This window comes from Corvus cornix, chromosome 4 (genome assembly GCF_000738735.6).
Source record: "Corvus cornix cornix isolate S_Up_H32 chromosome 4, ASM73873v5, whole genome shotgun sequence".
NCBI classification, from domain to species: Eukaryota; Metazoa; Chordata; class Aves; order Passeriformes; family Corvidae; genus Corvus; species Corvus cornix.
Window position 1 is genome coordinate 72,805,448 of NC_046334.1, and position 20,515 is coordinate 72,825,962.

At 41.9% G+C, this 20,515-nt stretch overlaps 1 protein-coding gene across 2 annotated transcripts in view; it reads right to left on the reverse strand.

The window, feature by feature from the left end:
- Window positions 1-20,515, reverse strand: part of ATRN (attractin) — a 154,642-nt gene that overhangs the window by 41,510 nt on the left and 92,617 nt on the right. For both annotated transcript variants that reach the window (XM_039550339.1, XM_039550340.1), the window contains exon 25: window positions 4,778-4,839. In XM_039550339.1, the coding sequence (XP_039406273.1) occupies window positions 4,778-4,839 (62 nt within the window). The remainder of the gene's footprint in view (window positions 1-4,777; window positions 4,840-20,515) is intronic.

Below are 20,515 nucleotides of genomic sequence, written 5' to 3' on the forward strand. Positions count from 1 at the left end.
CTGCTCAAGTTTTTCTGAGGAACAAGTCCAATTATTTGTATCAAACTAAAATTACACATTTCCATTTGATATTCAAACCCTAATAGAGGCACATGAGGTTTGATGAGACACCATGAAAACACTAAACTGACAGCTTTTGTTCCATTTGTGAAATAACAACCATTTCTCTAACACTCATTGTAAGCCTACGGTAGGACAGGAGAGTCAGTGTTGGATCATGGAATCTCACACTGGCTTGGGCTGGAAGGGACCTTATATCCAGTTTCAACCACCCTGCCAGCAGCGGGAACACCTCCCACTAGACTAGACCAGACACTGGACTCCCTTAGAAGGTTGTTTCAAGGACAGATAAGAAAGACAAGACAAACAGCAGGCAAGAAACGAGATGAACTGTGCATGTGAGAACCCAGAAGAGAAGTGCAGTAGAAGACACCAGAGGTATGGGTAAATCAGTGTAATAAAGCTCAGGATGAGATCATACAATAGAATAATGGAATGGTTTGACTTGGAGAGACCTTAAAAGGGCATCTAGTCCAACCCCTCTGCCATGAATAGGAACATCTTCAACTAGACCAGACTGCTCAGAGCCCTGTCCAGCCTGGACTGGAATGTTTCAAGGGATGGGGTATTCACCACCTCTCTGGGAAGCCTAGTCCAGTGTTTCACCACCCTCACCATAAAAAATTTCTTCCCTAATCTAGCCTTAATAGACCCTCTTAATTTAAAGTCATCACCCTTTGTTCTATCACTACAGGCCCCACTTAAATGTCTGTCCCCATTTTCCTTTGAACCTTCTTTTAAGTATGTAGAGATCACAATAAGGTCTCCCAAATTTTCTCTAGGCTGAGCTTGATTCTATTTAACTAGACCTCAGAGAAAAATTGATTATACTATTCACACCCTCACACTCACAAATGCCCAGGGTACTGGGAGCTGGTCTGGGTAACATCACTTGTGTCCCACACACAGGACAAGACCTACTGGTTCTCAGGTCCTCACCACATCTCCTCCCTTCTTTCCAGGAGGGAAAGCTGGAAACAAACTAACCTGGTTTAGAGGGCTTATAGGTCTTTATATCCTGTAGGTCCCAACAGCTTTTTGGGTTCAGCTTTGTTCCCCTCACACTTCTGACCTTTTAGGCCAATCTCTTAGCCAATGCCTCCATGTCCTTGTTAGAGTCTCTCAGTGCTGCTACACCAGGAAAAGCAAAGGCAGCAGTGACAACAAAAGCCATGCCTGCAGCTCCTGTCCTGCTGTTTCTTGTGGTGCTTCCACATCCTTGTTCCATTCAAATCCATCTTAATACTCCTTATAAATCACTACAGAACTGGTCAATAAACTAGAGGTGCATAGAACATAGAGAAAGGGGAAGGGAAAAAGGAAGGGGCAGGAGAAGGGGAAAGGGAAGGGAACAAAAGGGAATGGGCAGAGAAGAAGAGAAAGAAAAAGGGGGAAAGAAAAAGGTAGAAAGAAAAAGGGGAAAGGATTATTGGGCAGTAATATATTCTTACAAGGCCACAAATATTTTTGCATCTTCTGTACATAAAGGTACACTGGTGATAAATATCTGTGATAGGTGTGCTGGCAGACAGATTTTTTGGAATAAAAGGAAGCACAGATATGAATAAAAAATGTTTACTAGAAATTGTCAAAATAGCTCAAACTACATGCTGAAAGACAACTGCACAATCTGTAAATTTAAGAGCTGTGTTATGAAAAGCAGAGAGGAGGAAAGAGAAAACCCAGTTTACTTGCAATTCATTAGCTTTGCAAAGGTTAACAATGGTTGGAATATCATTTCTCCTCCAGCTCTGATTATAATGCAATATTAACAACCTCAAAACTTCACTGTTCTACCCAACCTTTATCCACTGACATTTTCTTAGCTTAAAATAAAACATTCATGCAGTACAAATTAAGGGTTACACACAGCCCCCTGCCTGGTTTGTTGCTGAACTCTGAATCCAGAAGGAGCTCCAGGAGTCCAACAGCACCTCTAAATGTGAGGCACATCCCTCTGACCACAGTCGCCAGTTCCTCAGTGAAATGGAAACCAATCCTATGTCCTGCTCCACACTGCCTGGTGGTGTCTGAATGCACAACCAGGCTCCTGCTTTTCCATACCACTGTGTCTCACAGGCAGCCCAGCCAGTGCCTGGGATATCACAAACTCAGCAGTGCTGGAGTTTGGCAATCTGGCTTGCCCACTGTAAGGACTGCACTGACCTAATTCATCTCAAATGTCAGCAATGAAACTGAAAATCCCCCGTTTCCCTCTCAAGTTCTCCACACAGCTCAAGGCACAGTTGATGCCTCCAGCTGCACAGCAGAAGAGCACAGTCAGGATGGGGTTACAACCAAGTGGAGGAAGTGGCTTCTAGAATATGGAAATGTACCACAGTATCTCCAGCTCAGAAAGATTTCCCAAATCCATAGAATCACAGAATGGTTTGGGTTGGATCTTAAAAATCACCTTGTTCCAACCCCCCTGCCATAGACAGGGACACCTTCCACTACCCCAGGTTGATCCAAAACATGTCCAACCTGGCCTTGGACACTTCCAGGGATGGGGCACCCACAGCTGCTCTGGGCAACTCCTGCATTTCCTGCAGAACAGCAAAATGAAGCAACACCCTTAAATGTGCAAACAGAAAGTCACCCTAAACATCTATTTTCCAGAACAACATCTCTTTATGTCTCCATTACACCTAAGAAATTGATACATACCCCAGTTTTTGAGTTTGGTGTTAGTGTTACCAACTGTTTTTAGGTTTTCACAAAGCATTTTCCTTGCCTCTATTTTAGGGAGCAAATTCTCAGCCAAATGTTGCTCATTAACAGCACAGGGGGCTCTCAGGTATTACTTATTTATGGTCTGCCTTGGATCCAACAGTAATTATGAAATGTGCCCTAGAGCATTAAAAATGCAAATGTTTCAATAGTTTCCCCTACACCCAGTGAGATGAATCACACTGTTCTAATCCACTGGTTAATTAGGGAGTTATAGTGACTGTAAAATAAAACACTTGGAGAGGAGCTTAAGAGTAGTGAAAGAATCAAAGAATTTCTAACACATTATAAATGCTTAATTGGAAAACACCAATAAACTGACTTCTCTCAAATCCACATGTTCTTATTCCTCTGGCTTGTTAGGATGTTAAATAATATTACAACATTACTTCTCAAGGAGATCCATGTGATAACAGTGACGGAGGAAAGGAAAATCACTGGTAACTCTTCAGCTTGCAGCCTTTGGACAGGTATGTTCAGCTGCGTGTGCTCACTGAGATACACAGTGCACTTATCTTCTGCTTTACGCTGGGATTGGAATCATGGGAGGATTTGGGTTGGAAGGACCCCTGAAGACCATTTCGTTCCACACCCCTGCCATGGGCAGGGACACCTTCCACTAGACCAGGTTGCTCCAAGCCCTGTCCAACACTTGAACACTTCCAGGGATGGGGCAGCCACAGCTCCTCAGGGATTCACTTCAAATAATGAATCTGGAGCAATCCCTCATACGCAGATGCAGTTGGGTCTGTAAAGTACTAATGAACAGTTTTTGTAGTGCAGATTTATCTTATACAATTAGAAAAGAACTAAGGAACCAACTGCTTCCCTCTATTTTCCTAATAAGCAATTACCCTGCCACAAAGATTTCTAGGGAAAATGTTGACAGTGATTAATTCAGCAAAACAAATGCTTAATCTGAGCCAGGAGTAACAACCTACTCCACTCCAGAGGCAGGAAGGTGGTGGTTCAAACCTACTGTTTTCCAGGGACTATACTAAAGCAGATTCTACTCTCTAAAAGCTCCATATGAAAAAAAAAAAATTATATAAACCACTTGTCTGAAGGATCCATCTGGAGCTTCTTGCTTTAATTAAATTTAGCATGAAATCTAAAGCAAGATACTATTCCCACTGCTCATTTTATACCAGGCATAATATTGCCTACTTTAGAACACGTTGGAGGACCTGGAGTAGTGTTTACTCCATGTATATCCCTCCTGAAGGGCTTCTTATGGATCAAGTATTGGCTTATACTTCTGGAGTATTAACAATCCCTAAAACAGAGGCCAACACACTGGATTTTGAAGCCTTGAAGAGAGGGCCTGCTGTGCTTTGGGAAGTCTTTCACTGCTTTGGTAGGGCTGTATTTTTTGGAGGATAGAAGAGGAAACAAGTATTGAAATGGCTTCTGTTGGTTCCCACTGTGAGGGAATCATCAGTTCACTTTATACTAAGAAATGAACTTAGAGCAGTGTATGAAAACCAGAAGTATTTGGCTCCTATTGTATAACATATGTTTGTATTTAACTTGACATACTTTCAGAGTTCAGTTTAAAATCAAAAGGTAGCACCTAAAGAGTTGGAAATTACTCCTGACTTAACTCTCTGCAGAACAACTCCCCTAATTTATGACTGGTGTCTGACGAGGTGTGAAAATCTGCAGTAAGTCACACATTATCTGTAGGATGAGGGAAGTCAATGTTTCCTATACCATCTCAAAAAGAACTCCTTTTCCAAAAGCCTCTCCCAGCCCCATCCCCCCTTTCCCTGCATGCACAGAACATGATGTATTGGCAAAAATGGGCAGACAATTCATTTTCTTAACATAATTCCTAATTAAATATTTTAAACAGACTGAAGATTTCAATTTTCTAGGCTGTGCTGTAAGCAGGATGTTTAAGTTAGAAAACCAAACCAACAAGAACCCAAACGCTGAAGCCTAAAACCTAAAGAAGTAACATTTAGCTGTCTTAAATGAAAAGTACCTGAAAAATGTCACAAAGAACTGCACCAGGTCCATAAAGTTGCTGTGCTGTGAGAATGCAATCTGAAAAAAAAAAGCAAATGCTTTCTGTTACTTACTGGAAAGAAAATTCATATTTCAAGATATTTTAAAAGGATTGAAAATGACAATGAAAAGCATCTTTACTCAGATCAATGCATATTTTTGAACACTGTTTTTGAAAAAGAACATAAATATTCTGAGGAAAAAGAAAATAAATTATAACTTCATATTGTTTTGAAAACATATATCCCAAAAAAGAAGCTGAACAAGTAACTCTCTCTACCAGACATGTTCCAAGGAATATTCTTCAGTGCATATTGAAGAAAACACTACTTCAAAAACTTAGAACAGAGGTTTCACAGAGCTGCAAATAATCTTTAATTAAAAGTGAAAATCTTTAATTATTGTTTACACAGCAATCCAGAATTCAATATTTATATTTCAAACAATATCCAGACAACAAAATCTCTTCGAAAAAGGAACTTACACCAAGAGCTGCAAAGAGGCACGAAACACAGAAGATGATAGATACTGTGAAAACAGCTATGGCATTCATCTTAGCTCACTTCCCTGCAATCCAACAGCAGAGAGAAGGGAAAAACAACGGAATATTTGGGACAAAAACCAGAGGGAAGAGGCGAACAGGAAACTGGGAGGTGGTTAGAGGCAAAAGGGAAGATTAGGGAGCCTGGGTAAAAATAACAACGTGGAGGGGACTTGAGCCAAAAGGAAAGCAACTTGTGCAATATTAGGAATCAGAAGTTCTTTCCAGGTACCTCCTATTTCCTCTGCCTATCAATCTCTCAGCACCACAACAGGATATTAACTCTTTCATGAAGTAACAGAATTTATTTCAGAATTAAACTGGAATCTGGACTGACAAAGGTTTTCATGGACATTAAATCCATTTCTGGCCTCATTTGTTGTTTTTCTTCCTTAACAAACAGCACTTATGGCAACATTAGCATAAACATAAACCCCCCCTCCCAGCAATAGCCACATCCCAAAATTCATGAATATGTGTAAAGTGAGTCACTGCTTGGGTTTCTATTGTTCTGGAACACTTTCTAGGATCATATTTGCTTTAAATATCCATTGTAACTTGGTACAGAAGCTGCCCCAAATAGTTTTCTTATAAATATATTGAAATACTTTGAAGTTGAAAGCTCCTTTGCAGTGCACAACCACTGTGTAGCTGCAAAGTGAGCTCCAAACCTGCACACCAGATGCTGCAACCTCAACAGTCCTGCCTACAAAAGACAAGAAAACACAGAGTTTCTTGCTGATTTTTGCTTTTGAAGTGCTTCCCAATGGTTTTCTGATTATAAAAAGACAGTGAGCAAGATTTCACTTTTTGTGTAAAAAATCAGTGCCTGGTAACCATGGTGGTACAATATTTGCATAAATGGATATTCTGGAATAAACGTATATTCTGGAATGTCTTTAAGGCAAAGACAATCCTTACTAAAATATCAAATCCCAAAATACAAACATGTAACACGGCCAGCATAAAAGTAGTAACTTGTCTTATTACTTCTGAGAATAACCATGATGCTGAGTGACTATAAGAGATGCATTTCAAAATAAAGCCCTTGTTATGTATCAACAATCTTTTAGTAGAAAACAAAAATTAAAAGCACAAAGGAATCATCAACAGGCCAGTCCTCTGTGGATGACCATCAGGACCAGTTTCTGTGATGGAAACCAGAACTTGCTCCCATTAGAAAAAACAAGAATCTGTTAATTTTAAAATAAGAGAGATTCTATGAAAGATTAATGAGACCGTTACCAGAGAAGGGCTTCTCATTTTTTGGTAACAACTGCAGGAAACAAATAAAACAAAAACAAACAAACAAAAAATAATTTAGGTTTATTTCACACAGAAGCCTTACAAATGCTTTACCAGTGATTCTTTTCTCTACCTGTTGGAGTTCTTCTCCTGTAAAGCCCAACTGAGGACCTGTACCTCATACATGGAGTAAAAAAACCCAGGTTGTTTCTACAATTTATTCCTCACAAGCTGAAAATACTTTGTGCCATCAAACCTGACCAATCTGTGTCACAGGCAATTTGGTCTCATAATTGTTAATGGTTTGCTTACTTAGAGCTTAATTTCCCCTAATATAATCTGTTCCCAGGACTTAATTAATTCAGTTACACTGAAAGTTTGGTTGGAAATAGCTGGTGAAAGTAGGCTGTTCATTCTGGATCCACAAAAAATATGGCACCAATTCCTTAGCAGTCTGTATTTTTAATTAACTTTAACTGACGGTAGAAGATTCATTTATCCATTCTGAAAAAACTCATTTGTACCAAAGGATGAAGCAGTTTAACTGCAGGAAAGCTCCCTGTAGCTCGTGCTGGAGACCTGGAAAGCCTCCCCCAGGTACAGGGCAGAACCTTAACTCAGCTGCAAAATCAAATCCCCACTTTCATATCAAAGAATCCCAGAACTGTTTAGGTTTAGGCTCTGAGCCCACCCAGTCCAACCATCCCTCAGCACTGCCAAGGCCACCACTGCCCATGTCCCCAGGTGCCACATCCACACAGCTGCTAAATCGCTCCAGGGGGAGGATTGGACTGGGGATTCCAGCACTGCCCTGGGCAACCAGGGCTGGACTGCCCTTTCCGGGAACAAATCTTCCCTAATATCCAGCTTAAACCTCTGCCTGGGCACACCCGGAGGCACCTTCAGCCACTGCCAAGCAGCACTCCCAGATCCTTTTCCACGGAGCAGCTACCTGACTCTTCCCAAGCCATACACGGCACTCAAGGATGTTTTATAGCCTGTTCTTAGGAATAACACGGTACCCTTAGGTAGCTAAGATCAGATACTTAATTATGTTAATTCCAAGAATATTACAAAGCTTGTGTTTATCTTATCTGAAAAGATACCTTGGAGAGCACAACCGCCTATCCTGCTTTTTCTACTGCCACATCATTTGAAGTACCAAAAAAATCCACCTGCTTTCCAGAGGATCAGAAATAGCTGGCTGTATGGACTGACAAAAATTTATAATGAAGAGCTTTACATTTTTTATCATTTGATTAGCATAAAGTATGAAGCCAAGAAGAAAACTTGGCTTCCTCTAACTAGCCAACATCTAAAAATTGCACTGGTTTTGAAATCAGTACACACAAATTTCAAAGGAGTTAATGGCAAATGACTTGGCCACAAAATAATATAAGCAAAGGAAAAGTATATTTGAACCCAACTGACATTTCAGTAACAGCTGGTATTTCAAACTCAAAATATTGCTGGAGCTAAACTACCGCCTGTGACTGATAAAAATTTTGAAAAACAAATTAGGACAATTATATACCAGGACTTGGTTTGCATAAGCACCAGAGTTTGTTCTTCAACACAAAAGAAAATTGAGAATAATTTTGAGGGAACAATTTTGTACAAAAGTAGATCAACTAAGACCTAAGTTCACCTTAAACCTGTACATGCAACGATGTCCAAAATTATATAAACCTCTGTTCTTGTGATCTACAAGTGCCCTGAACTCTTTAAAAACAACTTGAGTTTCACATACCACTAAGAAAACTCAGTCCCCATCCAAATAAGAAATTAGGTGGAAATTTTTTGTTAAATCCAGCAAGAACCAGATTTGAGTAACTCCTCTCATTTAACTGTAATAAACAGATGTACAGGTAATTCATCACAGCATTACTCTTTCCACTTGTGCTGGAAGTTACTGATATTTTAGAGGAAGCCAAACTATTCACCACAATGGGATTAGGACAACTCCTTCTCCAAACTCAAATAATTCCCAGTATTATACATAGTATTAGCACCCCCAATCTAAAATTAACTAAAGAACTGATAATGAAAGAGTTGGGGTTGTTGCAGAAGGCTCTGGGGAGACCTTCCAGTACCTAAAGGGGCCCCAGGAAAGCTGGAGAGGGACTTTGGACAAGGACCTGGTGACAGAACACAGGGAATGGCTTCCCAGTGCCAGAAGGCAGGGATAGGTGGGATATTGGGAAGGAATTCCTGAGGGTGGGGAGGCCCTGGCACAGGCTGCCCACAGAAGCTGTGGCTGCCCCATCCCTGGAAGTGTCCAGGGCCAGACTGGACAGGGCTTGGAGCACCCTGGTCTAGTGTAAGGTGTCCCTGCCCATGGCAGGGGGTGGAACTGGATGGGCTTTATGGTCATTTCCCATCCAAACCATTCTGGGATTCTGTGAATGTGCCAAAGAATATTTAAGTATGGCAATTTCATACCATAATTTGGTACATTCTGGGTCTCTAAACACTTGAGAAAACATGAACAACCCCAGAAAATAGTGTTTCCACAACTTTTTTACTTTGGTAACAACTCAGGATTATTGATGCATTATATTTCTATCTTTCTTCACAAATATATGAAGTGACTAAATTCCCACCAGTGGTGCCTTCCTTTTCATCCCTATTTCATATAAGGGATGAGAAAAAGAGAAACTAAAAATGATATTTTGCACAGGACATGCTCCTAGAATAGAACTGTGTAAGAAAGGAAACTAAAAGTCTAATTAGCTTCTGAAACTAGAGGGGTCCAGCAGAGGAGGCGCAATGTGAAGCTGGCTCCCAGAGCTTGGGACTTGCTGTGAATTCAGAAGGTATCAAAAGGTCCTACTGCTACATCCATTAACCTCACCTGGCAGGTGGGAGAATGCTACAGCACTCATGTTTTCAAAGTCTACAGGACCACACAGAAATTTAGAGATTTTTGGGCTGCTTTTTGCTTTTTATTTCAATCTAGTCCCAGCACCAAAGTTAACGAACAAAAAGCAGCAGGGAAAAGAGGAAAGCTGGGAGTTCCACAGGCTTCCAGCGAGAGAAAGCCACAAGCCAAATAAGCTGCAGGTAACATTTATGCAGATCTTCCTCTATTTCTCCCCCAAAACTCCACTGTCTTGTTTCTTTTTTCCTATGGTTAGAGGCAAGGATTCAATCTGACCTTGGAGAATACAGACAATGCTAACAGGACGCCATGGCCTGAATGCTGAGTGCCTGTGCTTTTGTCAAAGGGCCTGCTGTGAAACGAAGGGGGTTTAAGTATTCCTGAGTGATGCCAAAGTCATCAAAACATTCATTTTGCCCTCTAGAATAATGCTGGGGGGGAGAACTTCTCTTCTGCTCAAGAGTATTGTCATTCCCTGTTCCAGTTCTCCTTTAAACACAAACACAATGTGCTCTAATGAAACACATGGCCAAGATCCATGTTGATCTTGGTGCTCTCCACTCCAGAGGAGCACTGAGCCAACTCCAAGAGCCCTGGCGGTGAGGTTTTAGGAAAGAATGAGCCAGCACAGCAATCCAGCTCCACCACCTGAACATGGTCTCAGTTCTGCCACATGCTGCTGCTGCTTCCTGTGTTCTGTGAACATCTCTAATGAGCCATGGAAGTCGTTAAGGCAGTGGAAAGCTAATCATAGGAATGAAGGGCAAAAAGCCCTTCAAAAACACCCTTCAGAAGCTGGGATTTTAGAGCTGACCCTGCTCACTGAGGGATGAGCAAACACAGCAGCAACCTGAGATGAGCCTTTTTCAGACAGGTGGCTCTTAAATCGTCTCAACAATGTCAGTGCCAAGGAACACTTTACAGAAGGAAGCATTTGTGCACCTCTGCAGATGATTTATGGGATTTAGACACAGATTAAGACACCCAAATCCAGGATCACAGGGGTATTCCTATTAGCCCTTTACACTCAATGGAAACCTCATCTGTGATTCAGCTGACCAGTGCAGGTGCCTAAAAAATTATTGCCTGACCAGTTCCATAACAGAACCATAAACGCTGAGGCACACAGAGACATCTCTTTGTAGACCCCTAAATTTCCATGGTGCATCCTTGCCCTTGGTTTCATGAATGCTCTAGAAGCTCCATTCGTTGCCTAAAAGGGGGTAAAAGCTATTGCAGCTGCCCTGGGACATTTCACCTGTCCTCCAGCTGCTGCTCCAGAACCACAGAAAGGGATGGGTTGCACGGGAGCTTAAAGACCATCTCATTACAACCCCCTACTATGGGCAGGGACACCTTCCACTAGACCAGGTTGCTCCAAGCCCCATCCAAGAGCTTTTGGGTGAATCCATACCCCAATCACACCACAGAAGCAGAAGGGCATTCTCTTTCAGAGGCACCACAGATCTCTATTTTAAATGAACAGCAAAACTGCACCCAAATTTGGAGGTTAGGAAGAAAATCTAACTAGATCCACAGGGAAAGATTCTCTAGACAGAAAGTTAAACCTTAGGTTTCAGAGAAGAAAGGGCCTTAATAGGAGTTAATTGTAACTTGAAAAACTCTGACACACAACAAGTTGAAGTGGAGCATGATCTGGAAGTGGGAGATCCCAGAGTCTGTAACACACCTGATGCTGTAGGTGTGGACTTCAGAAGCAGCACTGGAAGGGGCTCTCAGGTCTCCCTGGAGTCTTCTCTTCTCCAGGCTGAACACCCCCAACTCCCATTCTGTCTCCAGAGCAGAGAGGCTCCAGCACTTGGAGCACCTCCACAGCCTCCTCTGGACCAATTCCTCATCTACTGAACAGTTCACCCATCAAATCCATCTTTCTCCAAATCAGAGAGAACTTGGTGCAGCTGAAGAGGTTCCCATGCTCACATTTGCATTCTACAAGAAGCAAAAATAAAACCCTCACTCAAATTTGATTTTCACAGCTACTACTCCGAGTCGCTGTGTTCCTGCGTGAAGGATGAAAGAGATTAATGACTTACTCCTCACCTGCTGCAATATTAACTGAGCCATTGAGCTTTATGGCACAAACACTCACTACTGTGCAAATATAAAACCTGGTTCACTTCTGAACTTATTCTGAGATGAAAATCGATTTATATTCCAATACTGTGCTGCCTTCCTGCAGTAGTCACAAATTGTCACTTCTCAGCTAATTGGCTGCAGTCAGCAGTTGGCTCAGAAATGCCAATTATACGTGTTTTGTCTTCCCTTGTGAACTCTCTGAGGTTGTGCAGAGCGAACACAGGCACGACTGTCTCTAAATTAAAAATAGGGCTTAAGATGTGGTCCCAAACTTCACTGCATCCCAGAAATTATCACACAAATCTGACAAATGAGAAGTATTTGTTCAATAAACAGCCAGGGGTTGAATTGTAATGCTCATCTAAATTTAAAGGGCACTAGGAAATAAAATTCTGGAATGTCCTGTAATTGAAACAGCAAACTCAGCTGAGACCCTGCACACCTCCACCTGACTGTAGCGCGCCCCAAGAAAGCTGAGGCAGAAAAAACTCAGTTCTTCTGAATCCTCAGTGAATTCTCCTGAATTCTCTGAACTTCTCAGTTCTTCTTTCAGGCCGCTCACAAGAAGAAAGACCCTGAGGGGCTGGAGCGTGTCCAGGGAAGGGAACAGAGCTGGGAAGGGGCTGGAGAATTCCTGAGGGAGCTGGAAAGGGGCTCAGGCTGGAGCAAAGGAGGCTCAGGGGGGACCTTGTGGCTCTGCACAAGTCCCTGACAGGAGGGGGCAGCCGGGGGGGTCGGGCTCTGCTGGCAGGGAACAGGGACAGGAGGAGAGGGAACAGCCTCAGGCTGGGCCAGGGGAGGGGCAGGGCGGACATCAAGAAAAATAGGGAAAGGGCTGTCCTGGGCTGGCACAGCTGCCCAGGGTGGTGATGGAGCATCCCTCCCTGGAGGGATTTAACAGCCAGGTACATGTGGCACTTGGGGACATGGGTCAGTGGTGGCCTTTGCAGTGCTGGGGGAACAGTTGGACTCGATGGTCTTAGAGGGTTTTCCAACGTAAGTGATTCTGTGATTCTGCGATTGCAACAATTGTTCTGGAGACAAGGAAGCTCAGAGGTATTTGGAAAGAGTGGTTAAAAATAAAGATCCTAAACCTTGAGACAGAAGGCAAGTCACCAGCAGGAAAACACTCCAATCCCCTGAGTTCCAGGTCCTTAAGCACCTCCCTCCAGTCCCAGCTGCTGCACTGTGGATGCATCTGGGAAGGATCCCGTTGCATTTGGGAAGGATCCTGTTCCCTGGCTTCATGCCGAGCAGAGCTCTGACACCATCTGCATGCAGGCTCAGTTACATTCGGCAGCATCCCAACTATTGCTGGAGAGTTTCAGCATGGAAAAAATTAAAACATAGCACATAACAGCTCAAACACTCACTCAGACCCTCAAAGTCCAGTAAAAATGAGCTTTACAGTCTACTGAGCTTAAAAGGAATAAACGTCGCTTTCCTAAAGAGCTGGTGATGTAAGTACACAAGAGGGAATCAAGAATAAAAAGAATAAAACAGCCAAAGCAATATTTGCAAGTTCATTTTTTTAGGCTTCAAAATAGCTGACAGATGGAAACAGGCAAAACCTTCTGTCTTGCATCATTTCTGACCAGACAAAACAGGGGAATAAATGCAAGACAGAGTTCAGGGTTGCAGTGGTATTAATGGGGAAAACAAGCTCTGTCTCCTTCCCTGAGGAGGCCGTGGATTCTAAGGATCATATTGGATGAGAAACTGAACATGTTTATCAACCTGTAGCAAAAACTCCTGCAATATTCCAGCTGCAGGAATCTCTACAGAAATTTTAAGGACTTTTCATCTTTAATAAAATAAAGTAGTAAAATAAGTGTATATATTATTTATACATATTACATATAGAATCATAGAATGGTTTGGGTTGGAAGGGACCTTAAAGATTATCTAGTTCCAGCTCCAAACTAAATATATACTTATGTAAATAACCAAATTTAAATACCATTGAATGACAACATTCTTACATTATTACACAATACTGAAGTCACACGTTGTCTCAAACCTGGTGTCACATTATGACCTGAAGTGGCAGTAATTAAAACCCCCCAAATTTACTTTAAACAAACTACATAGCATCACGATCAGTTTTAAAGAGCCATGGAATCAGAATCATAGGGCTGGGCTGTTTTATTCATCACAAGTTTTTCTGTTGAGAGCCTTGGCTATGATTTCGTGTTCCAGAAATCTTAACATGAAAAACATAACTATGCTGGGTAGGGCAAAATGGACAACCTCTCAGTAAGCTCTTAAATTTGCATTAAAAAGGCCAGGTAGTCACTGTCTATCACTAAAGGATTTCTAGAAGATGTAATTCACCATTTTGTCATGACAAATTTTCTAGTAAAATACTGAAGTGATAAATCAATTGATGGAATTTACCTCAATTCTCAGTCAAAATATCAATGTAATTTATTGATGGTTTGGGTCCAAGTGTGGGAAGGTGGATAGTGCTAATCTTGCATGCAAAACAGACTGTTTAAAGAAATAACTATACATGACACTTATAACTAAAAAAAATAATTTAAGAGAGAAACAATTTAGGAAAAAACCCTATGAAACCCCCAATCATTCCAGAAATTAATTCCCTTACAGGACTGTGACAGTACTACCTTGCCCTGACCCCAGCTCTTGCTTGCCAACATTGCTGTGAGCAACATTTGCCAATACAGTAAAAAAGAAGTCAAAAATCTTAATAATACAATGTCAGGAAAATAAGTGAGCGAAAAAGAAGTTTTCAGGACATTCCAGGAATGGGGTTTTTTTCCCAAAAGCAGCACTGCAGAGTCAGCTGAGAGCTGTCAGTGGAATGCAGGTGTCTCTGGCTCCGTGTTTGTGAGCCAAACCAGCCACAGGCTTTTGGGTTTGTCACCCTCTCCTAGTTCTGGATATTCTTTCCCCTGTGGTTTAGCCAGGCTGAATCCACTGTCGCATTTCAGTGTGTGGCTTCTTCTATTTTATTGCCAATACACTTTTCTCTTCTTGGTTAACTCTCCTCACTATTCTTCAACTCTTTAAATAAGCTTTTATAAAAAGAAAAGTATCTCACCTTTTTGCCTCCTCAGCAATGGCTCACAGCACTCATTTTATTAAATATATTTGAATTTGGGGTCTATATTTACATTCGGTGGTAGGTTATGGTGTTTTCAAGAGTTATTCATCACAGAAATACAGCAACTTCAAGCAACCAGCACTGGCCCTAACCAAGAGAAATTAATGCCTAATTCGGACTTTCCTTCCATAGAAGATTAATTCTGCAATTTTTTATATATTATATATTATGTACTATATAATTTATATATTATATTCATATATTTTCCAGCCCTGCACTTGAAAAGAGAAAAAAAAATCAGCTTCCTTAAAATTAAGGCAATCAATACATATGTCACTGTCAGATCTCAAAAAAATACAAGCTAAGAAATGCTCCTGGTATTATTAAACCTGAATCGCAGGCTGTCTCTCTCTGTTCTCCTATAACTTTTCTTATTTATGCAGCTGAAGTTTTGCAACAGGCACACAAAAAGACTTCTAGTGCTGTAGGAAGACATTACAATAAACCTCACAAAAGCTATGTGAGTCACTACAGATCATCCCAAGAAATCCCAAGTTGCAGATGTAAAACCCCAAGATTTTAACAGTTGCCCTTTCCAGGGCCTAAAGGGGCCCCAAGAGAGCTGGAGAGTCAAGGGCCTGGAGTGCCAGGACACAGGGAATGGCTTCCTACTGCCAGAAGGAAGGGTTAGATGGGATTTGGGAAAAAATTCTTCCCTGGGAGGGTGGGCAGGCCCTGGCACAGGGTGCCCAGAGCAGCTGTGGCTGCCCCTGCATCCCTGGCAGTGCCCAAGGCCAGGTTGGACATTGGGGCTGGGAGCAGCCTGGGCCAGTGGAAGGTGTCCCTGCCATGGCAGGGCTGGAACAAGGTGCTCCTTCATCTCCCTTCCAACCCAAACCATTCCATGAATCTCTGATGAAAATCCACACCCCCCCCCCCCCACCCAACACAGCACCTGGGAAAAGTTTGGCATGAACAATTTTCAGGGTTGCTGAAGCTACAACCTCCTGTAAAAAGGACTGAAGTGGTACCACATCCTGCCAAGGGTTAACTGCCTTTGAGAGAAATCCTCCTTTTAAAGGATTTAAGAAGGTGCTAACAAAAATATTACCTAATCGAAAAGGGAACAACTTCTAAAAGGAGAAAAATGTCATCGGTTGATGCCAAAAATAAGGCAGCAGGAGCAGATAAAACACAAGCAGCTGTTTCATGTTTTAAAGGACCATTTAACTGTTCTGTTTTAAATCTTTCCATCCCACAGTAGATGATGTCAGTTTGCCTGTTCTGAAAAATCAGCATGTAATTGCATGTCTCCAAAAGTAATTACATTCAACAGCAAATTTCATCAGATTAACAAATTGATTTACATTTCATTGTTGCATTTCAAGAAAACCTCTCACATGGTGAGAGAAAATACAGGGAGAGAGGCCCAAAAGCACCTGCAGTTATAACTAAAGAAAGGCAAGGGACATCATTAGCAAACAACTTTGGCATTACAATGCTTTCAGAAGCAACAGAAAAAAAGAACATTTTTGGAATAAATGGTTCCAGAGAGTTGAGGATGATTTTATCTCTGCACCTACATCTCTTCCTCATTAAATATGCATGAGGCACATGAGGACCTGGCAGGAAACCTGTCCAGATCAGCAACCTCACTGCAATTTCAAGCCCACATAATTATTTTATCGAAGTAATCACTACCTATCTCAATGTATTTTATTCTCTTTGGCCAACAACAAAGACACTTTTTCTTTACCCTCACCTAGAGCTCTCATTCGATGAGCCTGTGGCTTTTGATTTGAGAATTACACTAATTTAGAGAAAGGCTGGAAACCTCCATGGGCCATGTCCAGTCCTCAGGGGTTATTTATGCCCTGTATCAAATGCCTAATGCTTCCTCCAGAGAGGAATCAAGGAATTAGAGACAGCTCAGGCCCTGCTTTCTAACCGTGGATGGTTTCTTCGCTCGATCTTTTCCCATGTATTACCAAAGCCTTTTAGTCAGGCTCTAAACCTCAAAGAGCGGAAACGCAGAGAGCATCACTGCTGGCAATAACCATGTCACCTGAAAGAGGCTGAAAGCCTAACATAAAAGGAATGTGTGAGATCTGCTGTTCCTCCAGCTCTGTTCTGGGCCCTTCTTCAGATGGCAGGAGCTAAAGGTACCCCAAAGCTTTCCTTGGCTGTGGCAAAGTGTCATCCATCATTTAGCTCTGGAACAAAACAAATGTTTCCTGAACTACACTAAACATGAATGGCAAGTAAAATTAAAGCTTAATTCAAAGTGGTATTAATATTCCTGCTAATGCAGACCACCTGTTTTAGGGGTAATGTTGCCAATAAAACTAGCAGGGTGATGGGGAAGAGCACTAGAAGAAGAATTTCAAATCAAAACTGCTTTAATGAAGAAGCTTTACTTTGAAAAATGAGAATTTCAGAAGGTTTCAGTATTTACATACTGCAGGACACAACAGCAATGAAACACTGAAATAAACAATGATAAAGATCAGATCGACAGCTTTGTCTGAGGATTGTGGAGTCTTCTTAGGAATGTAATTCCTGGCAGTTTGTAAAATATTGGCTAATATTTCCAACTTAAATAGCCACGTTCACCATAAGAAAAAACAAGACCCATTCCTCAGCAGAATCTCAGTCTAGTGTATAATTCATCTTGACTCAGAAATGCAGCTGACGCCAGGTGGCTCCACCTAAATTTTGCCTAAGTACTAAAACAGGAAATACCTCCCGGCTAAGGAAAAGACCCATTTCCAACATCATTGCCAGCTCTGCTAAGCCAAAGAGATGTGAAGGGAATTTGCTCTCCTATATACCTACAGACATTTTCAGCATATGATGGAAACCAGGGGGAATTTTTTCCCAGGTCAAAGGAGGCAATTAGTAACTATAACACAATCCTATGGCAAACCCTTGGGTTGCAGAGAGAGGCAGAGAAGTCTTTTGATGCCTGTGAAACAACAGAGCTTCGGCTATTCCCTTAAGACAACTCAGGACAGAAGAAAAGGTCTTAAAAAAATTAGTAGTCACAGGTCTAATATACAAGGCACTTGAATCCAAGAAAGTGCCTGCTCTGAAATGTTTAATAGGAGCACAGTCATACTCCCAGATCTATCAGAAATCTCACATAATGCAGCAGTGCAGCTCTTCACTGGAGCACTAAAATGAGTGTTTTCCTTCCAAAGTTGGACACAGTCATCCTGGCAATGGGAATTTAAGCAAAGCAACAGAAGGCAGAGAGGGAGGGCCCCGAAGGAAGGGGATTCATTAAAGAGCACATCAGCTAATGGCTGACATCTCATTCCTGGGGATGGCACCTGCAACAGATCTATACAGATCAGCTGGAGCTGTGACACCTGGATTTCTCCTACAGAGCCAGGCTGGGAGAGCTGGGGGTGTTCAGCCTGGAAAGAGAAGGCTCTGGGGAGACCTTAGAGCCCCTCCCAGGGCCTAAAGGCACTCCAGCAGAGCTGGAGAGGGACCTGGGACAAGGGCCTGGCGTGCCAGGACACAGGGAATGGCTTCACACTGGCAGACAGCAGGGTTAGATGGGATTTGGGAAGAAATTCTTCCCTGTGAGGCCATAGCACAGGTTGCCCAGAGAAGCTGTGGCTGCCCCTGGATCCCTGGAAGTGTTCCAGGCCAGGTTGGATGGGGCTTGGAGCAGCCTGGGATAGTGGAAGGTGTCCCTGCCCATGGCAAGGGTTTGAATGAGATGATCTTTAAAGTCCCTTCCAATCCAAACCAGTCTGTGATTCTAGGATTCTGTGTGCCAGTCCAAACACAGTCACCTGTGACAGTCACCTGGATCATTGCCGAAAGAAAGCACCACAGACCAAATTATGGTTTAATTACAGCACATTTGAGCCTGTCCTCAATTTCCAGGTCTCCCATTAGTTACTGTTTCTGCACTTGACCTCCTGACACTTCCTGTGCCAGCTGCAATCCACTGAAGGGACATGAATTGTTTCCACCTTTCAGTTCACCACTCTCCCTTTCAGCAGATGAACCAGAGAGCAACACAGCATTTTGAGTGGGTTCACCAATATCTTCCTATCAGGGTAAACAGCATGTTTGGAAATAGGTTAATTAGGACAACACATGATGTGACTGAGTTAAGCACTCCATAGATGGTCTTTAAGGTCCCTCCAATCCAGTTCATTCCATGAACTTTCTGTGTAAAAAGGGATAAAGATATAAAGGAGACTATATAGATAGACGATCCTGAAATAAATCAAGTAGAAGAAACCGGAAGAAAGTTTGAGAAACTAAAATTGAAGGCAGCAGGGGCAATTTTAGCTATTTTTCCATTACAGCCTTTATGAAATCTGAGTAGAAGGCAACAATTTAAGTGAGTTGAATGTTTCCCACTGGTTCTCAAATACTCTTCAAAGAGTGGGAGCTATGCAATGCTGCTGCAGCCTCCAGCACCCTGCACATGCAGCGATGCTATGTAGTTACAGTGGCACTCTTTGAAGCCCAACACGACGATGAATTGCCAAGACAATTATATATCGTGAATATCTAATGAGATTTTGCAAATGGTACATTTTGTATGCAAGGGCTGCAAAATTCCTTCACCTCTTTTTGTTTCTTGAAGCATTTGGTTCATAATTAACATTTAAACATGTTCAAATCAAAATCCTTCAACCAACACAAAGGAAAGAGAGGAGGCAATTGCCAGTTAATGATACAATTACAAACTGGTTTTGCCTTAATCAGCTCCTAAACATCTTACACATTCTCAGGACGTAGAGATCAATGCAAGATGCTCTGAATCTGAGAGGAAAAAGTCAAATATCAGATGGGACAGAATGTTAGTGAATGTAAACAATAGTTTGGGTATGAAACAAGACTAAACCACCAATTTCTATTTAGTGAGTGGTAGCAAACACCATCAGCAGTAAATTGTAACGGAGCAGAAAGCTTACAGCCAGGGGAGAATTTGCTGCATTAGTAGATTGAATTTTCACCCCCCTGTACACTCTGGGGAGGGATTCACTCACTGGAATCAGCTCCAGGTAAATACATACTAGTTTCAACAGTGTTAAAACCTGCTGACATTTACACAGGTATCAAAGAGAGTTTCAAATTCTCACCATTAACTACTTGTCAGCTCCAGAACTGCAGTTTCACCTCAGAGTGAGCTCACTTTGCATGCATTGAAACCCATGAAGAGAACTCCTCTGAAAGTTTCTGCACTGAATTCCTTTGCTTCTTACTGTGCTACTGTACAGCTGATTATTTATAGTCAATCTCTCTCTTCTACTCTGAGCTAAATTTGGAAAGAGTAACAAAGCAAACTCACAATGAAGATTAAGCAAACAAAAATAGTGGGAAAAAGATTACTGTTACATTTATATAAGTGAAAAAAAAGCTCAACCCTTCAATGCCCACTAATGTCCTTTCCTAAAGGGTGCATTCCCACTTTGGGGGAAGATAGGGAATATTTAGAGCAAAGCTGAAGAGAGGAAGGTGAACAGCTGGGGTTTGTTAAATGCTTCAAAATTCCATGTGTCCAACGTTTGCAGCAAAGAAAAGCTCACAAAGCAGAGAGAATGGAAATATCCAGACACTGTTGACAAGACCTTACCTGGATTTTCAGGAAAGCTTGGCAAGGTAAGGCTTCAAGTGAACTCCTGCATGCTTGGAACTGCTCAGAAAGGAGGAATTAGGAAGATGATTGCTGTATTTTGAAGGCTTTCTGCATTTTGCTGCTTTAGTTCTTTTACTGAATAATCATTTTAAGTCATTAACCAGGCAGGAAAAGACATCCTAAACCAATATACTTTAAAAAAGAAATGAACTGAAGTGGTTTGGAAAAGAGGTGGAGCAAGACGGGGAAAGAAGAGCCAGAACTGAGCATTGG